Source organism: Primulina huaijiensis, chromosome 14 (assembly GCF_012295235.1).
Source record: "Primulina huaijiensis isolate GDHJ02 chromosome 14, ASM1229523v2, whole genome shotgun sequence".
In the NCBI taxonomy this organism is placed as follows: domain Eukaryota; kingdom Viridiplantae; phylum Streptophyta; class Magnoliopsida; order Lamiales; family Gesneriaceae; genus Primulina; species Primulina huaijiensis.
This window is the reverse complement of record NC_133319.1, coordinates 19278843-19291803: the sequence shown is the minus strand read 5'-3', so window position 1 is coordinate 19291803 and position 12961 is coordinate 19278843. Positions and strand designations below refer to the sequence as shown.

Sequence of the window (12961 nt, the reverse complement as noted above, 5' to 3'; positions counted from 1 at the left end):
AAATGTGTAGTATTTAATATCTTGTGTTTATCTTAATTGGTTAATTATTACCACTTTAATCAAGTCGAAATAAACTAATTCGGGGTCGATATATCATCACCAAGACGAACTCGAGTAATTTGCATCTTAAATTTGGCACGGTTAGTTAATTTTACCCCAATAATGTAAACGTAACTAAAATTAATGTAATTCAGATATTTTAAACTATAAAATAATGAAAAAACACCAAATTTCGATCATTTTCATAACTTATATATTTTTTTGTTCTCCGTATTTGCAGCTCATAGAAGCCAAACACACAAATTTTGGTTCGATATCTATTGTAGCATTTGTGTCATGTTACCGAACCACATATTTAATGAAAACAGCGTAATTCAAAATTTTTATATAATACAAGAGCTGAAATATTATATTTCGATCACTCTCTCAATAAATCCAATTATTATCCGAGACGAAACCACTCACGTGGTATCCCTTAAAATGCGATTTTATTTCATTTTGAAAACCAAATATATATTTTTTTTATAAAAAATCCCCCATTTAATAAAATATTTCTCCATGCACATGAAGCAACATATGCTGTGCGTTACGTGGTGTATGTGACTCCCCCTGTCATGTAGCTTGTTTGCAACAGTGCAATCTGCCGACCCCAACGCCACCCAGTCGCTGTCGTGGACCAACATCTTTACCGGAAATAAGCCGCTTGGTTGGCTGACGCCAGCCACAGTCCATGCCTATACCCAGACTCGGGACGATGACGTGGTTCCATGGTCCCACCTGCACCCCGCTGCACAGAATTTCGGACGTGTCGGGGCCCCACCTCGTCCCCCCTTCCTTAGCCCTACGTCACCATATTTACGACATTGCCCCTCTTAGCGCGTCAGACAAGGAGACTCTTCTTCTTAGAAGCACCCATAGCTGTAACAATATTATTTTACATATCAATTCTGGATACGAATATTCTATTTAGATTATTAATAAAAAAAAATATTATTATTTTTATTATAAATATGGTCATATTTGATGTGTCTTACTAATAAAAATATGTGATATCATCTCATGACGATACATACTCAATATTAAATTAGTTTGATTGTATTTTAAATATCTCATTTCATTTATTCATCTTAAATATTATTTCTCCCAACTACTATACTTGAAGAACGTAATTGCTCGTTATATTTGTCATAATTTTACGAAAATGATTAACTTAAATTACTACAAGAATTTGCTGAAATTCATTATAAACCATTTTCACATCTTTTTGAAACCAGTGGACATGTATTACAATATAATAAGATATATTATTGGATAAACATTTACATGTATACTTTATATAAAATTCATTCATTATAATATATCAACTCTTTTATACATTATAATATAATACAAAACCAATCACAATTATAATAAAAATTTAAATATAAATAAAGAAATAAAGTATTTCAATAATTCCATTTACTCCCCAACATGACAAGAAATTCAAAGTATTTAGAACACTACATACATGGCAAGTGACGTGTCACTCCAAGCCTCTCTCCTTCCCGCCACTATATATACCCCAAACGCCCCATCCTCTTCTCACCACCTTCTTCCAAATATTCCTCCATCATCTTTCTCCCTACTCTCTCCCAAACATTAGGCAAATAACAAAATTTCTTCAACAACCAGGAAAATTTCTTAATCTGCTTGCAGAAATGGCGGTTGATTTGATCTTGTCATCTCCGCTAGGCCCTCCGGCCTGCGAGAAGGACGCCAAAGCCCTTCAGTTCATCGAGGAAATGACCCGAAACGTAGATTCGGTCCAGGAGAATGTCTTGGCCGAAATCCTGGCCCGAAATGCCCACACTGAGTATCTGAACGGGTACAAGCTCGGTGGAGCCATCGATCGGGAGACTTTCAAATCGACAGTCCCGGTGGTTACGTATGAGGATCTCCAGCCGCTGATTCAAAGAATTGCTGATGGCGATCGCTCTCCGATTCTGTCTGCTCACCCCATCTCTGAATTCCTCACCAGGTAGTTGTTATTGTCAACTATAGGCTGTGATTATAACAGCTGAAGTCGAGTTATGCAACTTTTGACGAAGAAACTGAATTTTTCTTTTTATTGTTTTTCAGCTCGGGAACTTCAGCTGGTGAAAGAAAACTCATGCCCACAATTCAAGAAGAACTGGATCGTCGCCAGCTTCTTTACAGTCTTCTCATGCCTGTTATGAACCTGTAAGTACAATAATCTTTTCCTAAAAAAGATTTTTTTTTTAATTTGACATCAAAATTAATTGGCTCGAAATCTCGTTTTATGATTATGGGTTTTGGTGACTTGTATGGAACAGTTACGTTCGGGAACTGGACAAAGGGAAAGGATTGTATTTCTTGTTCATAAAATCTGAGACCAAGACTCCCGGCGGGCTTGTGGCGCGACCCGTACTCACCAGCTACTACAAAAGCGACCAATTCAAGAGACGGTCCTACGACCCGTACAACGTGTACACGAGCCCGAACGAGGCCATCCTTTGCCCCGACTCGTTTCAAAGCATGTACACTCAAATGCTTTGCGGCCTTTACGAGAGGAAGCAAGTCCTCCGTGTCGGTGCGGTGTTCGCGTCAGGGCTTCTCAGGGCCATCCGGTTCCTCCAGCTGAACTGGCAGCAATTGGCCAGGGATATCCGAACGGGGACTCTCAACCCAAAAGTGACCGACGCTTCGATCAGTGAATGCATGGCCCGGATCCTGAGACCCGACCCATGTTTGGCTGACTTTATTTGCAAGGAGTGCAGCGAGGATAATTGGGAAAGGATTATTGCCAGGATTTGGCCAAATACCAAGTATCTTGATGTGATTGTTACCGGCGCGATGGCTCAATATATCCCAACTCTTGATTACTACAGCGGCGGATTGCCCAAGGCCTGCACAATGTACGCGTCTTCCGAGTGTTATTTCGGGCTCAATCTCAATCCCATGAGCAATCCGTCGGAAGTTTCCTACACCATCATGCCGAACATGGCCTACTTCGAGTTCTTGCCGAACGAGCTGAGATCGAACCCAACCGGTTCCTCCCTTGGCTCCTCGCCTCCCAAACTTGTAGACCTTGCCGATCTAGAAATTGGCAAGGAATATGAACTGGTGATCACCACCTACGCCGGCCTATACCGATATCGAGTAGGTGACATCCTCCGTGTCACCGGTTTCCACAACTCCGCCCCGCAATTCTACTTCGTGAGGCGAAAGAATGTGCTACTCAGCATCGACTCGGACAAGACCGACGAGGCCGAGCTTCAATCTGCCGTGGCTAACGCATCGCAGCTGTTGCGTGAATTCAACACGTCCGTGGTTGAGTACACGAGCTATGCGGACACAAACTCGATCCCAGGACATTACGTGATATATTGGGAGTTGCTAGCAAAGGACTCAGCCAACTCCCCTACGGACCAAGTCCTGCGCCAATGCTGCCTAGCCATGGAGGAGTCACTAAACTCCGTGTACCGCCAGTGCCGTGTAAACGACAACTCCATCGGCCCGCTCGAGATCCGAGTCGTGAAAAACGGAACCTTCGAGGAGCTGATGGACTACGCCATTTCCAGGGGAGCTTCCATAAACCAATACAAGGTGCCAAGGTGTGTGACTTTCACACCAATAATGGAACTCCTAAACTCAAGAGTAGTGTCAACACATTTTAGCCCATCATTGCCCCATTGGACCCCAGAACGACGTCCGACCAAGAAAAGTCAGTGAAAGGTTCCTCATTTTGTTGTTTAATTTCATTTTTGTTATTTATGTAATCAGGTACAATGTAAAGTAGAAAGCGACGTCTAAAAGTTAGGCTTGTGTTTGGTTCACTTAACCTGTGAAAAGGATGTCGTACATCGTATGAATATGGCTTTGTTCACTGAATTGATCTTTTTCTTCTTTTTGTAGTTTCTTCAAAGTAACTCATCTTATTATGTGATCGGTTGGTTATTTCCCAATTACTGTTGGCCAATAGTTTTTCTTTAGTTTTCTTCGTTTATTATGTTATATTTGTTTAGAAGACTAGAACATATGATCAAGTAAAGAATTCATTATCGTTTGAATTTTAGAAGTTATATATTTTGTCATTTTCACATATTCTGATATTTCTGATTTAATTTGTGTTTTCCATTTCAATGTCTAGATATTTATATCATTCTAATTTTTCTTTATTGACAATTACTTGTCTATGAATTTTCAGCTACCGACAAAAAATTGGAGTTCGGTGGACCGATCGAAAATAGTGACAAAATCACACGCACGCATGTTTACAAATCGTGCATCCAACATAACATGTGAAATTGTAATTTATGTGGTGATACATTATGTGTATGCAATGTTTATATATATATGGAAATAGAGAGACAGTGTATTCCACTGAAATAATAGGAAAAAAATTAAATAATTTTTGTCAAATCAATTGAACTTGTCTAACAGCAATAATTGCTTCTGCAACTTAAACTCGTGGGGTGGTGCAATTTTAAATTTAATATTATATATATGATCTTTGACTCTACAACACAATGTATTAGTTTTTTTAAAATAATGATAAAAAAAAAAAAAAAAAACTGCGTAGATAAGATTATCTCTAACAACAAAATTTATTTTGGTACAAATTTACAGTAAAATAGTGTGATTTTTATACCAAATACAACGTACATCTCCAATCCATTTATTTTAAATCTTATACGAAAAAAATTATTCTCGAAATATTTTTTAATTATTAATGATTAAAAAAATAAATAATTAAATATTTACTTATAAAATTAATAAATAATTATAATCAATTTTTTATGTTAAATATATAATTATTAAATAATTATTTATATATTATTAATAATTATTAAAAAACAAATAATTTTATTAAAATAAAATGAAAATTATTGCACTAAATTTGGCACAGAGATTTTCCCTTCGCCAAATTTGGTGCGAAGTAGGGTGAGACACTATCTTGGTACAAAAGATAACGCCCCGTTAAAGCAATCAATCTTGCATCAAAATAACACAAGGCAAAAGATAGCGCTCCTATTGAAGATACCCTAAGTTGCACCGCCCTCCTCTCTTTGTTTGAAAGAAGGAATGCTTTCGGTTCTGTCCGTGCTTGACACTTCATGGATGGTGAACAACAGCTTTGCACGACTTCGACTATAGGATTGACCTTGAGAAAAGCGTTGGAACTTGGACCACAGCAAGTCCATCAGTTTCCACAATCTACTTATATCACAATGTATAAGTTAGTAGTCAAAGTATTTGCAATAGATTATGTTTTTAAGAAGTGATTAAATTTATAGAATACAAATAAGTGTGGAAAAATCATAATTCAGTACTATTTGAAAACAAAAATTGAAAAGATGAAAATCAAGATTTATTACTTATTGATAAATAATTGATTCTAATACTAACTTGTTGCTAAAATCATTTTTATATAAATATATCCAACATTTCACCAACTTTTGAATTTCAACTAAATTAACCAGAAGTTAACTCATAATCTGAGTTTAAAAAACATACAAAATCAATTTTTTAAACCAAAACCCAATCATTACTTGTTCTTAGAGATTGCAAACAGTATTTACTTGTATAAATGTGAAGCGAGAGTTCCAAAGCTGATATATTAAGAAAGGTTCAACACCAAAAACTATGTAGATATTTTTTCTCAACCTCTTTCATATAAAACAAAAACTCTTGTGAAACGGTCTCACAGATCAATTTCGTGGGTCGAATCTCTTATATGGGTCATCCATGAAAAAATATTACTTTTTATGCTAAAAGTATTACTTTTATTGTGAATATCGGTAGGGTTGACCCGTCTATAGATAAAAATTCGTGAGTTCGTCTGACAAAAACTTACTCTTCATATAAAGTCTACATTATTCACATACACTAATTTTATTAATGGTAGGAATTGGTTTCCATATTTGTACATCAATATTTTACCAATTTTTTATTTAAGGAACCTCTTTAACTCAATATGAAAATGCCAAATCCAAATAATTATGAAATTAAAAATCTCACAAAATTAAATAGCGAATTCCATTAAAATATACTTAATTACGAAACGCAATAATTTTGGTAGGGTCTTAATGTCAAACATGATAATACTTTTCATAATACAGAGAGTCGAGACAAGCAAATTATGGAAACAATTTTGGTATCCATCCTGTGCTTCTGTCTATATGGATAAGATTAATTTTTTGCTGAGAGGGATGTTTATTAAAATCAAGTATCGAACATGATATCTCAGCTCAAATTTAGGATTTTGACGTCAGATGAACAATAAACCGTCGATGATTTTCGAGATGAATTTGCATGCTTCATTTTGTGCAATATTTCCTATCATACATATATACTTGGGTATACAATAACATCCCTCTAAAAACAGTGTATTTATGTTTTTACTATTTTCAAATTAGACCATGATCCGTCCGATGCGATGGCGGACGGGAAAGTGTGCCGGAAGGGGGAAAGTGTGCCGGAAGGGGGATCGCCTCCCCGATATGAAATTGTTTTAAATGTTGTATGATAAATCTATATTTTCTCTCTTTAACTACGATAAATTCATAAAATATAATATTACAATATAAATTGTCACATTTAACGGATATAGGTATCATTGCATCATTACAAATGACCATTATCACTCCTAATGACCTAATCTAAAAGACTAAATATTATGAAATACCATCGATTTTAAGAATACAAGAGATTAATTATCTTTAAAGACATTGTTTGAACAAGTACTTTAAAAACGTTTTTAGTGTTATATAAACGAAAAAATTTAAAATATGTGTTATCCGAATATAGTTTTAAAAGAAAAATTGGGAGGTATTTTTTAATATTTCTAGAATAACCACAGATTTTATCAACTCTAAAAACATTTTTTATAAAATAATTGTCTAAATATAAATTTATTTTTAAAACAACATTTAAAACATTTTATAGAAATCTTGTAAAAAACACTTTTATTAAAAGATTTTATAAGTATTTGTCCAAACAAAGCTGTTATAATATTATCATAATTTTTTTTATATAAAAAAATCTTTAAAATAATAATAATAATAATCTACATCTGTTGAGAATAGTTCGTCGTATCCAAAACAAGGAAATACAGCAACTATTAGCCCACTATACAACTCACTCACACGTAAAAAATCAGCCCCACCGGAGGTTCAAAGCGGTCACATGTGCGGCAGACAGACGGGTGGCCCATCAGTCAAATGTGCGGTGCGACGGCACATGACCTGCTATGCACCCACCACAGGTTCGACCTATTGACTCACCCACATTTCTCCTTTTCCTTCCCTTTCTTAATATCTTATCTCAAATATAAACGACTTTGACAGTCGGCATGTAATGTGAACCAAGTCGAGGTTGACTCGAAAAGAAATCGTACAAATTCATTTGATCAAGAAACGACGAATTTGAGGTATAACTGAAGCTTTCATAAGCTCGATTTTATCGATCTATCAATCGGGTATGACTGCACGAGTTCTAATTAATTTCGAAGCATGTTGACGAAAAGATATTCTTGATTTTTATCATAAAATTCGTTCCACGTTAGCTTTGTTTTGATAGAGAAGCTCACCAATTATTTGTTAGTGACTTGCTGGCTCACACTCTGAATTATATGGTCAATCCTGATTATATACACACGCGCATATGTATGCCCCATCACGATTTTCTTAATATTTTATGAAATAATTACCGGTTGTCCCATTATTTTTTCCGATTATTGAAATTTTTAAGATTGAAAATTGAACTTAACTCAACCCTAAAAGCTAGCTCAAGGGAAGATGATTGTCCAAGTCCATATATGCAATTTTCAAGTATTTTATCCAACCGATGTAGAACAACTAACACACCCCTCATGCCTAGAATGCACATTTGGAGCGTGAAGTTTACAAATGACCTAACTATGGGCAGAACGGGTGGCCCAACTATGGGCAGTCCAACACATAACAGTGAAACCTGAGCTTTGATCGATACCATGTTAAGATTAGAACTTCGACCTAACTCAACCTTAAAAACTAGCTCAAGAAATGAGGATTGTCCAAGTCCATATATGCAATTCTCAGATATTTTATCCAACCGATGTGGGACAACTAACACACCCCTCACGCTCAGGAATGAATATCTGGAGCGTGAAGTTTACAAATGACTCAACTATGGACAGAATCGGTGGTCCAACTATGGGCAGTCAAACAAATAACAGTGGAACATGAGCTTTGATATCATGTTAAGATTGAAACTTTGACCTAACTCAATCCCGAAAGCTAGCTAGATGGGGATGATTGTCTAAGTCCATATATACAAATTCCAGGTATTTTATCCAACTAATGTGGAACAACTAACAGAAATTTATAAGAATAATTTATGCACCAAACTAACGCAATAGCATGCAAACCACGTTAGCTAAGCAAACCACATTGGACAAGCTCTGTGTGACAAGCTCGTCCGAGAATATGTTGATGTAGGGAATCAAAGTACTTCTGATCATTGACCAGACACTCACCTACTTTGTCAACTCGAATACCTTTTGATGGCTGGTTGACTTTTTTTTTTGTATCGTGTGTGTGGAGATTAAATCGTATTTTATTTGAAATATATATTACAATCTTTAAATACGTGAACCTCATGTATGACCTAACGAAACTGGGAAATTTTGATTTTTTAAAAAATAATTAAGTATTAAAAATAACAAATATGAACACTGCCTAATAATTGTTGACAGATATCGCTCGAGATCTCTACCAGAGACCTCTGCGCTTACTCATTTAGCTCTCCGATCTTTTCTTAACTTAAGAAGAAAGAAAAGGATGTTGGACGAATGAGGAGATTCATAGACCTTAAAGTTCTTTCTTTGCAAACTCAATAGCAAGGAGGAAAGCGTAAAATGGGCAGGGCAGGAGATTAGTCATTGAGACAACCGGTAAAAAAAAGTTAGAGTAGGCCTGAGTTCCATCTGTCTATCATAAAGACTTGATTTTGTATTGCTCAATCGCCACGAAGTATAGGTTCTTTCGCTTGTTCATTCGGAGGGAGCTCATTAGAATAGATGAATATTTTTTGTTTATAAAATTTTTTATCATGATACTAAAGTTAATTATTCAAAGTCCTTCAACTTTAATAATACAGTAATTAGAATGTAGATATCCACAAAAAAATGTATAATATAGAATGTATATGTTTTTAAAATTTTGAAAGAAGAAAAAAAAAATTAAATATCGTCTTAATTAACCAAAGAAATTTAGTTTTTTTTCCATCAGAAATTCTAGCTTAACACTCTACATCTGAGTGCTATGTCATTATCAATTCGGAAACACACAACATTAAACCAGTACCACATAAAAAAAAAACCAAAATTACAAAATAAAATAAAAAGGCTAGAGTACTGCAATTTTGAAAATAGAGGATCAAAATCTCAAATAATCAAATCTACATGACCAAAAACACTATTTTCCCAAAAAATAACAGTGTTATGAGGAGGATATAATACTAACGAACGACATACACGCGTTGCGTGTGTAAAATAATGACTATTACGTATATAAACATGATCATTAATAGATCGAGTTAATTCAAAATTTTTGTTATAGTTTTTAATTATTATTTGGATAAAGATAATGCAATTATATTGAATATGTGATTTGTAAAAATTATATGTGAATTTTTAAAATAGATTAGATATTTCAGTTATGAGTAAATTATATCAAAAACTTTGCTTATATAAATGAATAAGGTATTTTCGTAAAAACTAATTGTTGTCACAAATTCAGACCACTAAATACCTCAACCTTTATATAAAGTATATAAATATAGATTATGTGAAATAAAATTTAATCGTATTAGAAACCAAATATAACTATTATCAAAGTTTTAACCAGGATGATGGACATAGTTATGATAAGATTATTGCTTCAAGTTCATAACGATAGATGAAATTTTATCATAACTCCATCTTTTTGGGAAAGGTTAATAAGTGACAAGGGTGATCTTGCAAATCACAACTAATGAAATTTATATTAATGATAGATTTAAATTATTATAATGCCAAAATATATGCTAAAATTTTGAAAGAAGAAAACATAAAAATTAGATGAAAGCGATGATAAGAAAAAATCAAAGTTAATGTACGAAAATCAAACTTTGAAAGCTCGGTTAACCAAAATACAAATAGGAAAATTAATAGATAAAAAAAAAATATTTTCAGAATCTTTCCTAGAATAAAAATCTTATGTTGCATGCATGAGATAAACACAATCTCTTCTTTTTCAAACTAAAGCCCAAGATATGGAAACAATTACCATCTGGAAACAATCAAATCTTTTAACAAAATCTTTTATCAAAATCGTTTTATTCCTCCAATTACCTTAGAATTCGCATAGGATCATAATTGCATCCCAGTTTATTATCTCTTCTGGAAAGGATGCGGGTCAAGTGAATCTATGGATGGTATGTCGACGGAGAATTTGTTTAACTCTCTTCAGTATTTCCCCGATTTAACAATGCAAGAAAGCCGTCATCAGCCACCGTCGTCTGCTGTTTCGACCACCGGGAACAGACATCTTCACCCAGAAATCGAGCCTTTCTACCCTAGGGAGTATTGGTCCCGAAGTAGCGCATCGAGGGAGAGTCTCGGCGAAGTGCTTGTTCCCTCCGGGAACATGCCGGAGAACCATCTTCCGCCTTTTCGCACCACTGGCCCAGCCGCAAGAAACCACCCTCTTCAGCCGGATGCTTTCTACCCCGATTACTTCAGGCGTCAGAATCTTGCACCGAGTGATAACGGTGCCATCTATTCACAGCCTGTTCCTGCAAGAAACAACCTCCAACAGCCCAGACGGGATCCTTTCTTCCCCGGAGGCGAAAGCTTTCGGGGTCCCCCTTTGACGGATTATGGTCGTGTAAGCCCTAGTTTTCGTGATGAATTTGCCCTGGAAGCCGAATTTGCCCGACTCAAATTCTTGGAGGATCGTGAACAATCGGGTTTATCGGAGCCACTGTGTGTTTATGGCCGGGCCGCCCCCGAAGGTCAAAACAGTTCGTCACTTAATTGGCTTCGTGGCAATGAAATACCACCACCGTTATCCTATGGAGATCTGCAGGCACTGCGGGCTTCTGCTGCTGCAGAGGGGTTCAAGCTACCCCAAGTCTATCCGGATTTCGAAGATCGTTTTCTGATCCCGGATTCATATTGGGTAAATAGAGATTCCAATAGAATTAAGAATATTTTGGGAGGTGTTAATTCATATAATCGAGGGATGAATATCAATGGCTATAAACCTCGTAACGGATTCAACTTTTCGAAGCACATGCCAATTTCCATAACCGGGGTTAACTCGAATAGCTTGGCATCATCGATCCCCTCTCCTCGCAATGGTTATGGCCATGGTTCCGCCCAAAGTGTTACTTATTCTTCTGTGGACGATTTGAAGGGCGGGGTGTTTTTGGAAGCAATGGATCAATACGGTTGCCGATTATTGCACCAAAAACTTGATGAAGGGAGATCGGAGGACGTCCTGATGATCTTTTCTGAGCTGAAAGATCGCATACATACGTTGATGTGTGATCGGTTCGGTAATTATGTGATTCAAAAGCTCTTTGAAGTCTGCGATGAAGAGCAGATGTCACAGTTGGTTTCTTTGGTGACTGCGGATGAAGACTCACTCATCGCTGTCTGCCTCGACCCTCAAGGGTATATTTCAAATCGCTCCTACAATATATGTAAACTATAACTTAATTTAAACAACACCTCAAACGTAATAATTCGAGTCCCGGATTTTCGTGTTTCTTTGCAGATCTCAATCTATCCAGAAGTTTGTCGAGTGTCTCGTGGCACCAGAGCTTGTATCTCATATGCTATCCATCTTCGAACACATCACCGTTCGGCTCGTGAACAACCATATCGGTTCTCGGGTTATTCAGCATTGCATAAAGATCTTCCCTGCTGAAGAAACTGAGGTATTTGTTGCTTAACGTCATCTTATTTTTAATGACAAATTAATCTACCATATCTAATAGCAGTATCTTTGATTTTCACAGAAAATACTCAATGTGATAGCTGATAATTGTTTCCAAATCGCGACCAACCGAAGCGGATGCTGCCTCCTGCAAGTCTTCGTAACAAAAGACAGTCCACTGGAAAGCCAACTGCATATTCTCGCAGAAATAATATCGAATATACATGAACTGTCTAAAAATCAATTTGGGTACGTATTACACACATGCGTGCGATTCCTTCGCATATCCGACTTGGAAATTTTTGTATAAAATCCAAAATTTTTCGGGTTTCAGGAATTATGTAGTGCAGCATGTCATAGGACTCGAGATTCCAAATGTGATAAAAGGTATGGTAGCTGGACTGAGAGGGAATTTCGTTTCCCTCTCGATGGACAAGTATGGAAGCAATGTAGTGGAGAGATTGATGAAAGCATCTCAAGAAATATATGCACCTCAAATCATCAATGAGATCACTAGCAGCCCCAGTTTCTTGAATGTCGTGCTAGATCCTTATGGCAACTATGTTGTACAATCTGCCAAGAGATACGCCACGGTACTACAACCTCTGTAAACTATGCTAGTCTCTGTTTGTTTCTTTACGATCTCGAAATCATGAACATAATTTAAGGTTAATATGGTGTTATCCTATCTTGCAGGGAGCCACTCGCAAGACTTTGAATAATCTGATTTTGCAACACTTTAATGACTTGCATAACCATCTCTATGGAAAAAATGTTCTGCTAAACAAGGTGAAAACAAGGCATTGCATCTGATTGCCGAGAAATATGGATTCCTTTCCGCTCCTAAACCCGTCCCAGCCATGAATATGACCATGTCTGATTGTCTTTTTGTGTTCTTTGTTGTTGGATACTTATGTTTTTGTGTGTGTGTGTGTGTGTGTGTGTGTGTGTTTTGAGGTGTTGTTTCGAAGATTTTATGGTCTTTTTTGTCATAT

The 12961-nt window shown here is 36.1% G+C and overlaps 2 protein-coding genes across 2 annotated transcripts; both read left to right on the top strand.

Moving 5' to 3' along the window:
- The first annotated feature begins 1581 nt into the window (after window positions 1-1581).
- LOC140957823 (probable indole-3-acetic acid-amido synthetase GH3.1) lies at window positions 1582-3965 on the top strand. The gene is made up of 3 exons (XM_073415214.1): window positions 1582-2017; window positions 2119-2220; window positions 2334-3965. Exons 1-3 carry the CDS (start codon window positions 1698-1700, stop codon window positions 3730-3732), a joined length of 1821 nt encoding a protein of 606 aa, XP_073271315.1. The 5' UTR covers window positions 1582-1697; the 3' UTR covers window positions 3733-3965.
- Window positions 3966-10459: 6494 nt separating this feature from the next.
- LOC140956527 (pumilio homolog 12-like) lies at window positions 10460-12961 on the top strand. The gene is made up of 5 exons (XM_073413296.1): window positions 10460-11701; window positions 11805-11967; window positions 12049-12215; window positions 12301-12559; window positions 12663-12961. Exons 1-5 carry the CDS (start codon window positions 10461-10463, stop codon window positions 12777-12779), a joined length of 1947 nt encoding a protein of 648 aa, XP_073269397.1. The 5' UTR covers window position 10460; the 3' UTR covers window positions 12780-12961.